This window comes from Hetaerina americana, unplaced genomic scaffold, assembly GCF_022747635.1.
Source record: "Hetaerina americana unplaced genomic scaffold, ioHetAmer1.1.p SCAF_9, whole genome shotgun sequence".
NCBI classification, from domain to species: Eukaryota; Metazoa; Arthropoda; class Insecta; order Odonata; family Calopterygidae; genus Hetaerina; species Hetaerina americana.
This window is the reverse complement of record NW_027287538.1, coordinates 2,543,883-2,563,155: the sequence shown is the minus strand read 5'-3', so window position 1 is coordinate 2,563,155 and position 19,273 is coordinate 2,543,883. Positions and strand designations below refer to the sequence as shown.

At 40.8% G+C, this 19,273-nt stretch overlaps 1 protein-coding gene across 1 annotated transcript in view; it reads right to left on the bottom strand.

The window, feature by feature from the left end:
* LOC139698995 (serine/arginine repetitive matrix protein 1-like) overlaps window positions 1-18,612 on the bottom strand; it is a 51,454-nt gene extending 32,842 nt beyond the window's left edge. Inside the window, exons 1-3 of the mRNA XM_071597989.1 lie at window positions 18,500-18,612; window positions 17,062-17,212; window positions 4,275-4,679 (exon numbers count right to left, since the gene is read on the bottom strand). Coding sequence (XP_071454090.1) covers window positions 4,275-4,679; window positions 17,062-17,212; window positions 18,500-18,612 — 669 coding nt within the window. The remainder of the gene's footprint in view (window positions 1-4,274; window positions 4,680-17,061; window positions 17,213-18,499) is intronic.
* Between the last annotated feature and the right edge of the window lie 661 nt (window positions 18,613-19,273).

Below are 19,273 nucleotides of genomic sequence, written 5' to 3'. Positions count from 1 at the left end.
GTTCAATAATGAGACACCTTGACAACATTAACTTTTTAAGTGACAATCAACACGGATTCAGGAAAACCCGCTCCTGCGAAACCCAATTAGGATTATTTACACATGATTTACTTGTATCTGGTGAGAGAGGTAGGCAAGTGGATGCCATCTTCTTAGATTTTCAAAAGGCATTTGATAAGGTCCCACATGGTAAACTCATTCATAAATTAAAGGTCGCGGGTATAAACAAGGGCGCTATAAGTTGGGTTAAAGATTTTCTTTCAGAGCGGGAACAGAGGGTAGTCCTTGATGGCGCTAGTTCCGACAGCGTTCGAGTCACGTCGGGGGTACCTCAGGGAAGTGTGATCGGGCCGTTACTTTTCTTGATTTTTGTTAACGATTTGAACCGCGAAGTGAAAAGTAACATTAGGATGTTTGCGGATGACACGGTGATCTATCGGGAGATATCTGGGGATGAGGATCGTTTTATTCTAGCGCAGGATTTAGATTGCATTACTAAATGGTGTTCTAACTGGGGATTGACTCTAAATTATAATAAATGTTCAGTGGTAAATTTCTTTAAAAGATCAACGGGATTTGCTTACAAATTAGCTGGAGGTGACCTAGCAGTAGTTGATACGGTAAAATACCTAGGTGTCACATTCACTAAAGACTTAACTTGGGGGACTCACATACGTAAAGTCTGCGGTCAAGCAAATAAAAAATTGGGATTCATTAGACGCATTGTCGGCAAAAGTGACTCAAAGGTCAAGGAACGTTGTTACCACGCTCTTGTAAGGCCTCATTTAGAATACGCATGCAGCGTGTGGGACCCGAGTGAAAAAGGTCTCATTCGGGAAATTGAGAAGGTTCAACGCCGGGCAGCCCGTTTTGTAAAAAATTCCTACGATAAAACGCAAAGCGTTACCGAAATGCTCATGGATTTGGGGTGGGAATCATTAGAAGAGAGACGATTCAATGCAAGACTGAAATTATTAAATAAATTCAGATCCGCATGTTTCAGCACCGAGGTCTCGCAGATTATTCGTACTCCTACATACATTGGTCGCTTGGATCATGCATATAAAATTCGGGAAATAGATGCCAGGACTAGCCGACTCAAGGACTCCTTCTTCCCACGGACAATACGGGATAGCAACTGTAGGATTATAGATAGTAAAAATTCCACTTGCCACCCTCAGTGTCTAAAAAATAATTAGTTCTACTTAAATGCATGCTCCTCCACTAACCTTATGTGTTTTGTTATAATAACCCATTCTTTCCGCATGATATCATTCGTGTTCTGTTCATCTGTTTTTAAGTTTCCCTTTCAGTCCCTCTTCCCTCCCGGCGGGGGGAAATTCCTGCTACCTGCAACGTTGGGTCGAATTCCCTTCCTTTTACTGTCTCTTTGGGGGGTTGAGTGTTTTGTGGTGCATTTTCATGTGGTAGTGATGTTTCACATTCTTGCTTGTTGTGTCCTGGCTTGCGTGTTTTAGGATGGCTTTCGTGCTGTATCCTGGGGTGCAGTTTTTTGTTGTTTTGCGGTGTATGTGTTTGCATGAGTATTGGATGGAGGGAGTTTTGCATGAGTGTGTGCGCTGCTGGGGTGTAATTTTCCGTGTTGTTTTTTGCATGTGGTATTTTTCGTTTTTACGGTTGGTGACCTAACACCCCCCGCCACACGCCCTTGCGGCGGCTTGCGGGGTATTATGTAGATGTGTGTAGATGTAGATGTGTAGATGTTTCCTAAAACCTAATTTAACATCCGGAAAGTGTCGCCCTTATTCACACAAGGGCGCAGGGCCGTTGGAATGCTTCTTTAATAATGTACGAGACCTATTCAATAAAGAGAGATATCACGGTTTTGTTCATATAATTAATAATGACGAAATTAAATGCTGTTTTGCAATTAGCTTGGTGTGTACCGTGAGTGTATGTGTGTTTTGATGCAAGTTTCTATTTATCCATACTAAAAGACTTTGTACTTTTCCACAGACTTTTATTATTAGGTACGACGCGTTTCATCGACTTGCGGAATCATCAGGTGCAAAGTTTCTTAGCAAACAGAACAAGAATAGAAGACGAAGAAAGAATAAGAAAGACGCTCAGGAGAGAGTGGGAGTGGGGAGGGGGGTGAAGGGCCTGTGAGGGGTGGAAGCGATCGGGTGTTTTGAAGGGTTGGTTAGTCCCATTTCCAGGCTAGTTTTTCGGAGAGGAGTGGGGAGGGGGACGGGAACAATTGCTCGTTACAAAGCGTCGTGTTGGGGTTTGCCAAGTGCCTCCATATCTCCATTTGCGCAAGTCGTTGAAACGCGTTGTGCCTTATAATAAAAGTCTGTGGAAAAGTACAAAGTCTTTTAGTGTGGATATTAAATACTTCCACGAAGTGAAGCCTGAAACAGTAGACTATACAAGTTTCCTTTGATTTCATTCCGTTATTGCGGCAGCCGTTGCAAGTTGAAACACATTCAGTTCACTTTCGCCCGCTTCTGATGATGAAATACGTTTTCCGCGAAGATGCTCATTCACATTGGGGATCGGTAATGAGTCTAATGAGGACAGATACGGACTATAGCGAGGATTAGGAACACACTTCACATCGAGACAACTGCCCACACACTAACCGCGCAAAAACACGTCTCATCTGTGATTTTTCAGTTACAAACGTATTGGTGTCACCCAATGAAGTTTTCGACAATTCTGATGGCGCTCAAACGTTATTCGACTATCTTTTCTCGCGATGGAAAAAACGGTGTAAATGTTTACTTCAGTGATTGGAGCTTCGCCTTCCTTTGAAACTTATCGTCTCCCCTCTCTTAAGCATTTTAAACTATCTAATATTTGTATTTTAGGAAATAATGGACTCTTCATGTTTCTCTAGTGACACTAAACAGGCTTCGGCTGACAATTTGTTCACGTCAAAGTAAAATTTCAATTGAGCGTCGCATATTACCTCAGTTTCAAAACTTGAGCATATTTCAGCTTGCAACAGAAGACGCAACACTTAACTCAAATAAATGAAACATGTGAAACAGAGGGAGAAGAGATGTGAGCTATTGGCTGAGAATATGATATAAAGTAAATTCCTAGTAGTAGTAGTTTTTAGGGGAGGTGACCGACAGCCAAGGTCTTTTGCTCCATAGGGATAGAAAGGTGGAGAGAAACCCGGCGTCGGCATTAGACTACACTAAGCGAAAGGCCCCACTGTTTGACGTCCCATCCGGAGGACGGCGTACTGACTCAAAGTGCTCTCCTCAAAGCACCTCAAGTAGGGATCGGGACACTAGGGTGTACTGCGCCATTTTCGGAAATGGCGCAGGACACCCTAGAAGCTAGTCGGTATTAAAGAACCTAAAAAGTGGAACATTGCAAGTGTTTTTCTCTGTTTCTGTTATTATGGCACGATTCCACCACAGTCAACCTGAATCTCTACTGTACAATTCAGAATGGGTTTTGTTTTCAACATTTAGAAGAATGTGCCTGTTTAATGTATCCATTAATTGCGCAAATAGCTACGTCAGATGGTGGATTAATACAATATGGACATCAATAAGTGGGTAGGGATAAAAGAAAATGACCATGTTATGCAATATGAAATACAAGCGAGACTTTTGGAGGGGTTCAGAACAAATGAGTATAACAGTCAACTACTAAAGGAATTATTATTATGGCCCCACATTACTCGGGTAGATCAGACCACAAAAGCAATAGCATGAGGGAGATAGATTCCAGTACAGATAGGCACAAATACTCGTTCTTTCCCCGGAAAATTAGGAATCATAATAGTAAGAAACCAAAGTCACACTATATATATTCAAAACATTCCATTCAAAGGTCCGGAGAAGATTAATCATTACATAGGCATAAGGTATATTCGTAGGTGTGCGTGTGAATGTTATTTGTTAGTATATTTATTTGCATACGTAAGTTGAAAACTTTTTGCATGAATGCATATGCCTCTGTGGGTGTAGATTGGCATGAATTTGTTGGTTTTGCATGTGGTTCTATTCTCTTTTACGGGTGATGACCTAACACCCCCCGCCACACGCCCTTGCGAGATACTATGTAGATGTAGATGAACATAAGAACATGTGCGGATGGGGGATCAGTACAAAAAACGATACCTAGAAGATAATTTGTGACAAAAATTTGAATTTCAATTATGTTTAACAGTTGCTCTCTACGCGATTATTGCTCGAGCGGGGTTTGTCCCGAGGGAGTTGACCGTTGTTGAGCATTACGCGATGGTATAATTCGAGGGAACGGCGGTTCGCTCAAGGCAAGAGCCACACCTTCTCGGGAGGAGGAGGAGTAGTCGGCGGGGGAGGGCGAGTCGTGACGGCGGATGCCTCCGGCGTCGGCGAAGAGCAGTTGGGGAGGGCCGACGACTCGAAGGACGACGACCGGGCGAGGGGCCCTCGACCCCTCGGGAGGTGGGATTCATTTTCCGGTGCAGGTCTCCGAGCGGTCTGACTTCGTTTCAGGGTCACAGCCTCGGGACGGGGTGGGCCATTTGCCGCTGGCCTTCGCCGCTCTGCGTCGGGAGCCTCGACTCTTGAAAGCGGAGGGAACGGAGGCGGTGATTCGGGGCGGGTGCTCAACCTTTTCCTTCTCTGGACTCTTTCCGGGGATGTGTTTTCGGGGATGCGACGCTCCATCGAGACGCCGTTTTGAATCTGCTCGATTTGAAGTCCTGGCTGCAAAAAATGCACAAGAAGATCAGGATTGTTTCTACAGATTAATATATGACCGGCGCAGAACATCTACAATGGTACCATTTTATCGGCAGCTTTTTATTTGTATTTTTATCGATCAAAGTTCTCCGGCTGCCCATACAAAACAAGTGTCCTCGGTGAAATCGCTCTGCCCGAGAGGTTGATTCGGGGGTGCGGTTCACGTCTCATACATTTTTTCCTCAAAATCGTCCTCAGAAACAATTTTGAAATTTGAACTATGAACCGAGATCATTTGCTCTTGATGGAGTTTACACCCGCTGATATATAATCCAATATTGTTATATATTTTCCTTTAATGTATTTTATGGGTAATAAAAATAAATAAATACGAGGGTAAGATGAAAAGTTCTTGTCCTGACAGAGAGATGGCTTTTCAATCAGCGAAAATTTGTGATTTCTGCCTGGGAGCACGTATCATTAGTTTGTAAGACAAGTGTCAACTTTTTCTCTCGTGTAGTTTGTTTACACGTATTGTTGTGCAGTTAGACGTCTTTCGTGCGTTCCGTTTAAATGGACAATCTTGAATTTCGTGCGGTCATAAAACTCTTCCTTTTGGATGTATTTACCCCGTGAGGAAATTCATTCGAAGTTGACACAAAGTGTATCTGGGACTCTGTCCTTCATTCCTGAATTTAAGCATGGTCGCACATCCGTAATAAGATGACCCTCTTGAAGGACGGCGAAAAACCGCAACCGCCATCGAAAAGGTAAAATAACACCCCTCTTCGTCTTTTTCATTACATTTCCCCACCACCCGTGTAATGAAACCGAGTTTCTTTAAAGCTGATCCACAAATTGTCCTGATATGTGCTCCCCATGAAAGGCGTTGCATTCGAGCTACCCCCAAATATTTGACTTGATTGGCTGTAGTGATTACTGATCCCTGTATATCGTAGTTTATATCCTGTTCGTCGCTTCCTATGTTCTAAAATTTCAAAACTATATTAATATATATATCATATCTATATTAATATATATTTATCTAAAGGAGATAGCTTCAGGCGTCACTTTGTGGAAACGATACATATTGCAAAGGAAACACTTGGTTTTTCCACATAAAATATTTATTCACGACCTAGGTTTCGACGCTCAGCGTCATCTTCAGGTGAAATACAGGCCAAAATCTTTCTTTATATAACAGAAGGAATGGGGAGGTGGGGGGGGGGGGTGTGTATGGATGTAAGAAAGGAAGAGGCGATGGTGGGGGAGGGAAAGGAGCGGGATTGGGGTATTACTGAGAAGGAGGAGTCAAGGAAGGTTAGTCTCCGGGGGGGGAGGGGGGGGAGGTTAAGGAAGCATGGTAGGGAAAGGGTTGCCTGGCGGGGGTCCGCCTTGGGGTTAGTGGAGATAGGACAAAGAGTTTGGGAGTTTAAGGTTGAGGAGGGGTGACCGGGAGTTACAAAGCACGTCGTTCACTATATTACAGGAAGAATTTGCTCTTTCCAATATCTCCATATTTTCCAAAATGTCCAACCGGGGGCCTTTTCTTTCGAAATGGAGAAACTCCACGCTGAAATCACTCTTATGGTTCTGGTCAATCAAATGCTTGGCAAATTGAGATTTTCCATTACCGTTCTTCAGGCAGGCCTGGTGCTCCTTCACACGTTCACGGAACTTCCTTCCCGTCTGGCCTACGTAGACGGCGGAGCATTCACAGGTTAGCTTGTACACTCCGCTCCTTTCCGATATTGGGATTTCGTCTTTGTTATTTGCGAGGATGTTTCGCAAGTTGCGTCTATTGTAAAAGGCTGGCTTTATCCGTTTTTTTGGTAACACTTTAGCGACCGAGAGAGACAACTGTCCTAGGAAGGGAAGCCTGCGCCACTTGGCTTCTGAAAAAACATTATGATTGAAACCATATATTAACAGCGTGCTTAGTTTTTTTCTTTTACACTGGTATAAACTGTCAATTAATTGGGGCGTGTAACCATTGCTGTGCGCTATCTGTTTAATAATAGACAGTTCTTTCGCAATATTGCGCGAAGACATGGGCACGTTAATTACTCTATTAATCATTGCATGAAAAGAAGACAGTTTTTGAGAAAAGTGGTGCCTGGATGTGGCATGGATTACATCCAGGCACCACTTTTCTCAAAAACTGTCTTCTTTTCATGCAATGATTAATAGAGTAATTAACGTGCCCATGTCTTCGCGCAATATTGCGAAAGAACTGTCTATTATTAAACAGATAGCGCACAGCAATGGTTACACGCCCCAATTAATTGACAGTTTATACCAGTGTAAAAGAAAAAAACTAAGCACGCTGTTAATATATGGTTTCAATCATAATGTTTTTTCAGAAGCCAAGTGGCGCAGGCTTCCCTTCCTAGGACAGTTGTCTCTCTCGGTCGCTAAAGTGTTACCAAAAAAACGGATAAAGCCAGCCTTTTACAATAGACGCAACTTGCGAAACATCCTCGCAAATAACAAAGACGAAATCCCAATATCGGAAAGGAGCGGAGTGTACAAGCTAACCTGTGAATGCTCCGCCGTCTACGTAGGCCAGACGGGAAGGAAGTTCCGTGAACGTGTGAAGGAGCACCAGGCCTGCCTGAAGAACGGTAATGGAAAATCTCAATTTGCCAAGCATTTGATTGACCAGAACCATAAGAGTGATTTCAGCGTGGAGTTTCTCCATTTCGAAAGAAAAGGCCCCCGGTTGGACATTTTGGAAAATATGGAGATATTGGAAAGAGCAAATTCTTCCTGTAATATAGTGAACGACGTGCTTTGTAACTCCCGGTCACCCCTCCTCAACCTTAAACTCCCAAACTCTTTGTCCTATCTCCACTAACCCCAAGGCGGACCCCCGCCAGGCAACCCTTTCCCTACCATGCTTCCTTAACCTCCCCCCCCCCCCTCCCCCCCCGGAGACTAACCTTGACTCCTCCTTCTCAGTAATACCCCAATCCCGCTCCTTTCCCTCCCCCACCATCTCCTCTTCCTTTCTTACATCCATACACACCCCCCCCCCTCCCCATTCCTTCTGTTATATAATATAGTGAACGACGTGCTATGTAACTCCCGGTCACCCCTCCTCAACCTTAAACTCCCAAACTCTTTGTCCTATCTCCACTAACCCCAAGGCGGACCCCCGCCAGGCAACCCTTTCCCTACCATGCTTCCTTAACCTCCCCCCCCCTCCCCCCCCCCCCCCGGAGACTAACCTTCCTTGACTCCTCCTTCTCAGTAATACCCCAATCCCGCTCCTTTCCCTCCCCCACCATCGCCTCTTCCTTTCTTACATCCATACACACCCCCCCCCACCTCCCCATTCCTTCTGTTATATAAAGAAAGATTTTGGCCTGTATTTCACCTGAAGATGACGCTGAGCGTCGAAACCTAGGTCGTGAATAAATATTTTAAGTGTTTCCTTTGCAATATATTTATCTATATTAAGTGTTAATCCCCATTTATTGCACCATTCCGAGATATTGTCTCAGTCTCTAGAGAGTAGCTCGCGATCTAGTTGGCACCTTATTTCCCTGTATACCACCATGACGTCAGCAAATAACCTCAGTTTGTTACGAACGTGTGTTCTTAAGTCATTAATGTATATTAAGAACAGAAGAGGCCCTATTACACTTCCCTGGGGGACGCCTGAAGTTACATCTATGTCCGTTGAGTACAACCCATCTACGACTACTATTTGTTTGCGATTTGACAAGAAGTCTATAATCCAATTAATTATTTTCTCATTGATTCCATAGTATTTAAGTATATGTAACAGTTTATTGTGTGGGAATTTCTTGAAAGCTTTTTTGGAATCTAAGAATACTACATCGACTTGTGTCCTTTTTTCTCCCGATCTAAGTATATCGTGAATAAAAAGACCTAATTGTGTTTCGCAAGATCTGCTTTTCCTAAATCCGTGCTGGTTGTTGCCTCGTATTATCAAGAAATCTCATAATGCTACTGAAAATAATGAGTTCTATTATTTTACAAGAAATTGATGTTATAGAAATGGGTCGGAAATTGATTGGTTTATCCCTATCGCCGCCTTTATAGATGGGAGTTATATGGGATAGCTTCCAGTCGCGAGGCACTGAGCCCTTGGAATATGCCGCAAGTATTTGGGATCCTTGGGAGGAAATTTGGCAAAAAAAATTAGATAAAGTCCAGAAAAAATCCGCTAGATTCGTTAAAAATTTTTATGATAAGAACATAAGTGTGACAAGTCTCTTAGGGGATTTAGGCTGGGAACCACTTGAAGTGCGGAGAGAACAAGCGAGGCTTAGACTTCTAGAAAGGTTCAACACAAAAGAATTAACAAGTCGGAACAAAATTAAACATTGCAAAGCTGTTAGGTATACTTTCAGGTGCATGTGTATGTTAGTTGGTAGTTTGATTGTTTGCATGTGTGTGGGGTGTAAGTGTTCTTGGATGAATGTATGCCATGTTTTTTTTAATGGATGTATGAATTTGTGGTTTTTGCGTACAGTTCTTTTTTTCTTTTCTAAATTACGGGTGGTGTCCTTAATACCCCCCGCCACACGCCCTTGCGGCGGCTTGCGGGGTATTAAGTAGATGTAGATGTCGAAAGGTATACGATATCGTGCTGGACGATAGAAGGAGTGAAAGCGAATGAGATAGCTAAGGCCGTGTGCGGGATATCGGAGGAAAGGGTGCGAAACATCTTGCACAAACAATTGGGAATGCGAAATCTCTGTGCAAGGTGGGTGCTGCATTCGCTGAATGTCAATCAAAAGCAAATGCTCAAATGATTTCCACAGCAATGTATGGACCGATTCAAGCGGGAACCGACCGATTTTGTGCGGCGATTTGTCAGTATGAATGAGTTATGGGTCCACCACTACTCGTCAGAAACGGAACAGCAGTCGAAGCAGTGAACGAGTCATGGGTCCAATACTACACGCCAGAAACGGAACAGCAGTCGAAGCAGTGAACGAGTCATGGGTCCAATACTACACGCCAGCAACGGAACAGCAGTCGAAGCAGTGAACGAGTCATGGGTCCATTACTACACGCAAGAAACGGAACAGCAGTCGATGCAGTGGAAAAAACATATTGGATCTATTTCTTACAAACACGCCTGAACGTATCATTAGTGTATCAACTGACGAGGGTTTGAGTGGCCATAAAGCAGTTAATATCCACTTTGACATAGAAATAAAAAAGAATGTTAAACCAAAAAGAAAAATTTATTATTACCATAAAGCAGACTTTGAAACTTTTGCCAATCAATTAAAGTCTTCATTACCCAATTTCAAAACCCGCTTAAGTCATACCGACGTGGAAGAAACTTGGACAGAATTTATCAATATCATGCAAAAAGGCATCAAAGATTTCATCCCTACAAAATACGTTAAAGCAAATCGCGACCCCTGGTGGTACAATAAAGACGTTAGAAAAGTCCTTCGAAAGCAGAGAATGCTACACTCTAGGGTAAAGAGGGCAGGCGTGAACACATCATCCCCTGAGAATAAACAATTGTGGGACAAAAATAGATCCTCCAAAATTACTACTAGACTTTAAACGTACAGTACTTGGACACTGACCCCAAAGCTTTCTGGTCATATGCTAGGGAAGTAAATGGGACTAAACAAACCGTGGCTTGCTTAAGGGATTGTAGCAATATAATTCATACAGACAGTGAGGGTAAAGCTAACATCCTAAATTCATTCTTCCAAAGCGTTTTTTCGAATGATGTTGCCACCGCACGTCTCCAAGAAACAATACATACTCAACCCATGAAAAAAAATAACAGTGGACCAACAAAGAATTCTAAAATTGCTTAATGAGATTAAACCCAACAAATCCTCGGGTCCCGAAAATATAACAGCTAGGGTGATAAAACATTTCGCTCCAAACATTGCCCCGTACCTTGAATTTATATTTAACAAATCCCTCGCAGAGTGCAAAGTACCTAAGATTTGGAAAACCGCGCAAATAACGCCTATTTTTAAAAGTGGTGACAGGGTGGATCCCAGTAATTACAGACCTATATCTCTCACTTCTATCTGTTGCAAAATCTTAGAGCACATAATTGTCAGTTCAATAATGAGACACCTTGACAATATTAACTTTTTAAGTGACAATCAACACGGATTCAGGAAAACCCGCTCCTGCGAAACCCAATTAGGATTATTTACACATGATATACTTTTAGCTGGTGAGAGAGGAAGGCAAGTGGATGCGATCTTCTTAGATTTTCAAAAGGCATTTGATTAGGTTCCCCATGGTAAACTCATTCATAAATTAAAGGTCGCGGGTATAAACAAGGGCACAATAAATTGGGTTGAAGATTTTCTTTCAGAGCGGGAACAGAGGGTAGTCCTTATGTATGGCGCTAGTTCCGACAGCGTTCGAGTCACGTCGGGGGTACCTCTGGGAAGTGTAATCGGGCCGTTACTTTTCTTAATTTTTGTTAACGATTTGAAACGCGAAGTGAAAAGTAAAATTAGGATGTTCGCGGATGACATGGTGATCTATCGGGAGATATATGGGGATGAGGATCGTTTACTTATAGCACAGGATCTGGATTGCATTACTAAATGGTGTTCTAAATGGGGATTGTCATTAAATTATATTAAATGTTCAGTGGTAAATTTCTTTAAAAGATCAACGGGATTTGCTTACAAATTAGCTGGAGGTGACTTAGCAGGAGTTGCAACGGTAAAATACCTAGGTGTTACATTCACAAAAGACTTAACTTGGGGGACTCACATACGTAAAGTCTGCGATCAAGCATATAAAAAATTGGGATTTATTAGACGCATTGTCGGTAACAGTGACTCGAAGGTCATGGAACGTTATTACCACGCTCTTGTAGGGCCTCATTTAGAGTACGCATGTAGCGTGTGGGATCCGAGTGAAAAAGGCCTCATTCGGGAAATAGATAAGGTTCAACGTCGGGCAGCCCGTTTTGTTAAACATTCTTACGATAAAGCGCGAAGCGTCACCGAAATGCTCATGGAGTTGGGGTGGGAATCATTAGAAGAGAGACGATTCAATTCAAGATTGAAATTGTTAAATAAATTCAGACCCACGGGCAATACAGGATAGAAATTGCAGGGTTATATTTAACAAAAATTCCACTTGCCACCCTCAGCATCTAAAAATTTTCCCGATTTTCCCGACACAACAGCTTATTCCTTTTCAAGGCAATGTTATTGGTTGAACACAGCTTCACTATTATGCCTAAGTTGGCCAACAAGCTTGTCTTATATGTATCCTGGATTACATTTGTCTTCCAGATGCACATAATGGGCTGTTATATCTCCAAATATGTCCAACAAATATTTCAGCAAAGTTTCAATCTCTAATAATCTCCTCCTATCTCCAGTTAACATCTTATCCACAATTAATAATACTGGGTTGTATGGGTCCTTGCCTTTGTTGGTTTTTGGTATCTCAGATTGAAAAATTTGATAAAGGTTATTGGTGAAATGGCAATTTCATGTCCTTTCTGCAGTTCAATCCACTTTTTTATTTAAATATATGGATGATTTTTCCAAATTTGATGTAAATAGGAATGGTGATTTGTGCTTTAACTTCTTCTACTGCATTCTGCCTCGGGTATTTCTAGTTTCTTTTCAAATATGACTTTTAAAATCTTTCCTTTATCTTGAAATTATATGGCTGATAATTCTTATCAATGGATGATCATTTTTTGTTCCTTTGCTTCCATCAGCATTGCTTTAATTACAATGAATTCTGATAAGATTCTTGACAAAATTTCCAGCACCTTGCATAACTCTACCTTTTCACGGCATCCTCTTCTGCTTGCTCTGGGTCCATAACTGGTTGAAATTTGAGCTTTTAAAGAGACAAAAAGCAGTTTCGATTTCAAAGATGGAAACCACTTAATTACCCCTCCCCTTTGGCTAATATCCTGATATGATGTGAAGACCTTGGAAGGGAGGAAACTGTGAATACAGAAGGGAGAAGACTGTGAATACAGAACTAGACGGAAGCAAGACAAAGAGCAGTATATTAACGTGAGGCAGGAAACCAATGGGGCAAAAGAAGTGTGGTGGAAGATGCAGTGCAAGGAGAGTTTATGAAGGAAGGATAACTGAAAGCTCTTTGCAAAAAGAATAAAGCAGTATCAGAGGGTATGAATTAAAAATCCATACACAATATTAAAGATACCGCAAAAAAATTATTAAATTATCCAAGCTTTACTCCAGAGAGATGGAGAGAATGCATTGAGGTTCTATATATGGTTAAGGAACTAGCCCAGACACCATAGACAAAGAGAATATAACCTCAATAAAGATAAATTATGATAATAATAATAATAATAATAATAATAATAATAATAATGAGCCCTCAAAATCATGTAAAAAGCAGTTGTACTCAAAATGATCAGTAAACAGTGAGGACATTTTGAATGCATTAAAGGAAAATACAGCTTAGTTAGCACCTGTCAACTGTTCAGAAAAACTGACAAAGTGTGAACTACCAATAACTAGTAATAAAAATAGTAATAAGGGTCTAGCAAGGAGTGAATGCAACTACAGATGTCAAGTAGTAAAAGGAGAATATTTGTTATTCATTTGTTTGTCACTGCTAGAGGATACTAGAGGAAAGACAATTCTGTGCACCCCCTTTTATGTTTTACTGTAAGACTGACTAAATTAATTTTTTAGGGTTTATTAACCCTAAAAAATTAATTTAGGTTAATTGGATTGGATATCGGGCCGTTTCCTTAATGATGGACACTGAGTTTTGGCAAATATTTCCCATTATGTCAAGCTGTCTTGCTTCTCTTTTAATTTCTTGTCTCTAGGATATTATTAAAATGATTTTTGTCATCATTTCTGCAGCGATCAAGCAGATTTGTTCAACTTTCCATTAAAGTTACTACTTGAAATAAAATGATTGTAGGAAATGCCGACCCTGAGCCCTTGAAACAAATCTGACTGCACTGTTGCTCTCATATGCCTGTAATATACATAGGAGAATGTAAATGTAATGTATTGATGACATTGTATTATGTATTATTTTATTCCAAAATTTTGTGTGGCATAGTGTCAAGGGGCCTACCCTATCACCTTCTCAGTATATTGAAGATGCAGAAAAAGATGGTGAGAGTGATGTGTAATTGTTATGCCCACTGTCGACCTCTTTTCAAAAAGTTAAAATTGCTATTCACACTTGTGAAACAGTATAGTTCTCATTTTGAAAGGAATAATAGCTTCCACATGTATAATTCTATACAATGCATCAACTTACATGTAAAGTCAACTAATTAACCCTTGGCTTCAAATGGTCCAATGCGTTTCATAACCTTCTATGAAGTACTAAAAAGGAAGAGCATACACCAGTCTATAAGAAAAAGGTCTGAGAATGCCTCATTGATGAGTATCAAAGAACACTTGAAGCCAAATTTCTAATATTATCTATTTTTTGTAAATTTAAACTTGACATGTCCTTGTACACTAGCCAGTATTATTACAGGGCACTGTCTTTCTTGGGTGAATAAAACATTATTATCATAGTGCATCACAGACAAGCACCATAGCTATATCTCAAGGTAAAGGTAATATCTAGAGGCCAAAACAGAATATGAGAATATCAACTTTTAATTCATATTTTGAAAAGTTTCTTTGTTGAGTGGTTTATAAGTCAAGATACCACTGTGAACTGGACATGAACATGGACATGAAGGGTCATTCACGAAAGTTTGAGACACTGTCACAATCACAATATTCATTGATACATGATGATGCCACATGATTGACCTCTTCTTTGAGTTCATAAGCCGTATGCTATTATTGAAACCTCATCTTTAGTTCAACAAGAACCTCCATGAGGACATGTTCACACAGAAACCACTGCTGTGTACAGTACTGTTGATTTAAGAAACTAGAGAGTAACAACAGCACCTTACTACTTGCTAATAAAAGTGCTGTTATTTAAAAGCATTTAGGCCCTCTTGTATTTGCAAATTTAGCCAGAGAAGACATCTTCTACATCTCTACATCTACATTATACCCCAAAAGCCACTGCAAGGGTGTGTGGCGGGGGTGTTAGGTCACCATCCGTAAATAGAAACAATACCACATGCAAAACCAACAACATGCAAAATTACACCCACAGCAGTGTACACACTCATGCAAAAATCCCTTCATCCAACACTCATACAAACACGTATACCACAAACCACTAAACAACTGCACCCCAGCACGAAAGCCATCCAACAACACCCAAGCCAGGACACAACACAAGCAAGACTGCAAAACTCCACCACCACATGAGCATGCAACACAAAATGCTCTCCTCCCCAAGGAGACTGCAAAACGCAGGGAATGCGACCCAACATTGAAGGTAGCGGGCGAGTCCCCCCCGCAAAGAGGGACGAGGGATTGAAGGGTAGAGTTAAAAACAGATGGACAGAACACTAATGAGGTCATTTGGAAAGAATGGGTTAAGATAGCAAAACACACGAGGTTAGTGGAAGAGCATGCATTTAAATAGAACTAATTATCCCCTGATTAGACTCTGAGGGTGGCAAGTGGAATTTTTGCTATCTATAACCCGGCAGTTGCTATCCCGTATTGTCCGTGGGAAGAAGGAGTCCTTGAGTCGGCTAGTTCTGGCATCTATTTCCCGAATTTTATATGCATGATCCAAGCGACCAATGTATGTTGGAGTGCGAATAATTTGCGAGACCTCGGTGCTGAAACATGCGGATCTGAATTTATTCAATAATTTTAATCTTGCATTGAATCATCTCTCTTCTAATGATTCCCACCCCAACTCAAATGGCAGTTCAGTGACACTTTTTGTTTTATCGTAAGAATTTTTAACAAAACGGACTTACCCATCTTATGGGCTAATCTCAAGGACTTCTAAACTGACGGGCCAATGATGCCTTGAATACCATTATAACTCTGTCCTTGGAAATGGCAAAGTCTCGTAATAGAAGATGATGCCATTAATTCCATTCCTAAACTTAAATGTCAAACCCTGTCCCTGCTTGTAGAAGCTAATATGCAAAAACATCAATATTTAGAGATCAGAATAGCCTGTAAATCCTATAATTCCAATATTTTCCATCATTTAACAGAACCTGGCTCTCTTAATTTTAGGAACACTTCCAGGTGATTTTTCCATCACCCAGATTTTTCATTGTCTCTCACTGAAGTCAATGGGTCTTTATTTTGAAAATTTTCAGTAACGCCAACATAAATGGCATTCAGAATCCAGTTTAACGTTTGACTTTCTGGAAAAAATATTGTCATACAACTAGAAAGCTATTAACAGCATGGATTTTCCACCGCGTAGTTGGCAGTATCACTTGTAGGAGTGTTCAGAGTACTGGGGTATGAGCAGGAATTACTCATGCGAAAGGGGACCTATCCCATATTCTAGGAGATACCCCGACAATACACACTTTACTAGAAACCTCATATAACCTTTTAAATGACTTCATAACCACTACCTTTTATAATTGTTGGGCGTGGGCATTAAATGGTGATATCTCCATTCTCTTTAGCTACAAAGGATATATCAAGTGATAAACAGGCTGTTGAAAAGCAGAGGAATGAAAGTTCTTGGGAAGAGTATGCTAAAAGTGTCAAGAATAAAGTGGACAATGTAAATCAGGTTATGGATAAAACAGTCATTTGGAAAAAGAATATCCAAAGACGACTCTCCTTCACTCCCCAATTTATTCAGGAAAAATCATAACTAAGCAAAAACATTGCTGAGTCCCTTACTTATCTCTGGTGTTTAGAAGGTTACACGTTCTTTGTGTCTAAGAATGTACATCTGAGTGATGGGAAGAGACCCTAGCGTAAACAGATGAACACAGAATATGCTTGAATGCCCTCCATTTCGAGGAAGAATGGAAAAGGCTGTTGATGAGTAACAAGAAGGTCGGAAACAAAGGCTAATACTATATATTCTGATATGGGAGTTGCAGGAAATAGATTGGAGAATTAACCATAAATCTTACCCAAATTTTTTATAAGTAATTACTTCCATTTCAAGTTCTGAAAATTTCACTTTTCCCTAAAATCATACACAAAAACTTGACCAATACTAGTATGTAAATGCGGCATTATTAAAGTCACTCTAATAATATGATATTCACATCAGCACAAGAATCAAGGCAGTTCAGTAGCTTTTTGAAGATTATATCATCATTAAGGTACATTGACATTTAACAAAATTTATAGCTGCAGCATAAATGGTTTTACTTCATGAGTTTCTCTGGAATATTCTTTTGCAAATGTACTAGCTCTAGAAATAAAACTCTCACATCACTTTAATTCCATAAGGAGAGAAAGACACCTCTTTGGATGCTGTTAGGCATATTCGTGGGTGCCATGATCCACGGCTCAATTGTAAGTCTAATGCAGGTACATACCATATGAAAAAGATCCTTCATCTCCGGCTGCACTCTGTTTGTCACTTCTAGTTGTCCATCTTTATTCCAGGCTACTTTTAGCACATGCTGGTAGTTCCCTGGTAGTCCAATATCGTCCGCTCTAAGCTTTCTCTGATGCTTATTCATTTTTCTGAAGAAAAAGTTAAGAAATGCCATCAACTCTTCAAAGGAGTAAAGTTCCACAAATAATACTATTAGTACCATCACTAGCAAATTATGTCATCGTGCATATAACAATTGTTATCATTCTCCACAATTCATTTTCTAAAAAAACACCCATTCATTGCGTTAATAAGAAAGATAAGATAGCTTTATCATCATAAAATTCTAAAGTAATTCATGTACTGTACAAGTATGGAGATGGAATTTGATTTTCATACTCTTCAGAGTTCATTTAGATAATTTTGTCTTCAAAACTTTATTGTCTTCCGCATATCATTCATACCATGCAAACAGTTGATGCCATAAGTTGCTGATCAAATCCTTCATCAAAAGAGAAAAGTTTGAAAAAGTACTAACATTTCAATTCCCACATGCCACCTTATTTCCCATGGCCATGATTCATGACAATGCAGGCAGTCCAGGTTTTGAAGCAGCGTCATTGACTAAGTGCAAGGTAAAGGTGCAAAGTGGGGACATGAGGACTGCCCAATAAGTATGCAAACTTCGGCCATCAAAACATCATTTTTCAAAATTTAGTCTACATCCATTTTTTCCCCTTCTAAGTACTTTCCACTCATTGCTATGCACTTATTCCATCTTCTTCCATTCCACTGTTTGAAGCACCATTGGAAGTCCTTGGCAGTCAGGCTTTTTAGTTTCCTCGTTGTTTCTTGTATTGTGTCTTCCACATCTTCCCAGTGTTGTTCGCTCATCACATTTTTGCATATTGGGAATAGGAAAAATTTGCAGGGGGCGAGATCTGGCAAATGAGGAGGCTGATCAATGATATTGATTGAATTTTTTGCCAGAAACTGGTGAACAATCAATGCTGAATGTGCAGGTCCATTGTCATGGTGTGAAGGATCCATCCATCATGTTCGGTTTAAATAGCGTGCAATGTTGATTTTCCTACTAAATTCAGGTCATCAGCTATTATTCGGACAGTTTTTTGACGATTGGTAAGGACCATGGACCGCACACGATCAATGTTGTCGTCAACACAGGTGGTTGAAGGTCGTCGTGGCCTTGCGTCATCCACGGCGTCTTGTCAGCCATCTTTAAAACGCTCAATCCACTTGAAAACGGATGTTTTCTTCTTCAGAGCATTATCAATGTAAACAGCTGTCAACATTTCAGTAATTTCTTGATAACTTTTACCGCTCTTCACTGAGAACTAGATGTTGATTCGTTCCTCCGTGATTTTGTCAATTTCCATTTTCGACAAGCAGTAAAAACAAGGGCAACAGAAACTAACACAACTGGCTCCATACGCACAGCCCGACGATCCGCCAAGCACAGACACGGCTCCTCCTCATTGGATCTCAGCCAACTGGCACTACTGCTAATGGTTGGGGCTATAGTGTGCATCGTGGCACCAGTTCGCGCATTTATTGCACCGACCACGTACAAATGGCCGTTTACTAGTTGGTTATGTTGTAATGACAATATCTATAACTCTGTAATTTTGCAGCGTTTTGAATTTGGGCATGACCTTGGTTTTGATGTTCAACGTTATCATCAGGTAGTGACTCTTGGAGATATTCATCCAAATGAGTGAGCACCTCATGATGACATTGAACATCAAAACCAAGGTCATGTCCAAATAATATGCCATGGAAGTTGGAAGTGAAAATTTTGTATTATTAAATGAATGGATTCCATATAGTCAAAGCATGGAAAACCAATTACAATTGATTACATTTTCAATAGCTCAAAATCTCCAACTCCTCTCCAGTGCCAAATTAGGGTCCTTTCGTCACAAGGTGCAAAACCTTCAGCATGATGTCACTGCCGTGTCCATTGTCCAGTGAGTGAGTGTCAAAATGGGGATTACGCTTGTCATTAGGGAGGAAGCGCGCCTGATGCTAAGCAGATCTCATGGCAGAATTCCTCCCACTTTGTTTGATGTTGAAGGCATCAGAGTCAGAACATTTCAGCCAGCACATTGCATTGCTGATCCATCTCTCCTTTATTTTTCACTGAACCAAGTAAATTTTTCTAAGGTGACTTTGCTATAAAAAGCTGCCCT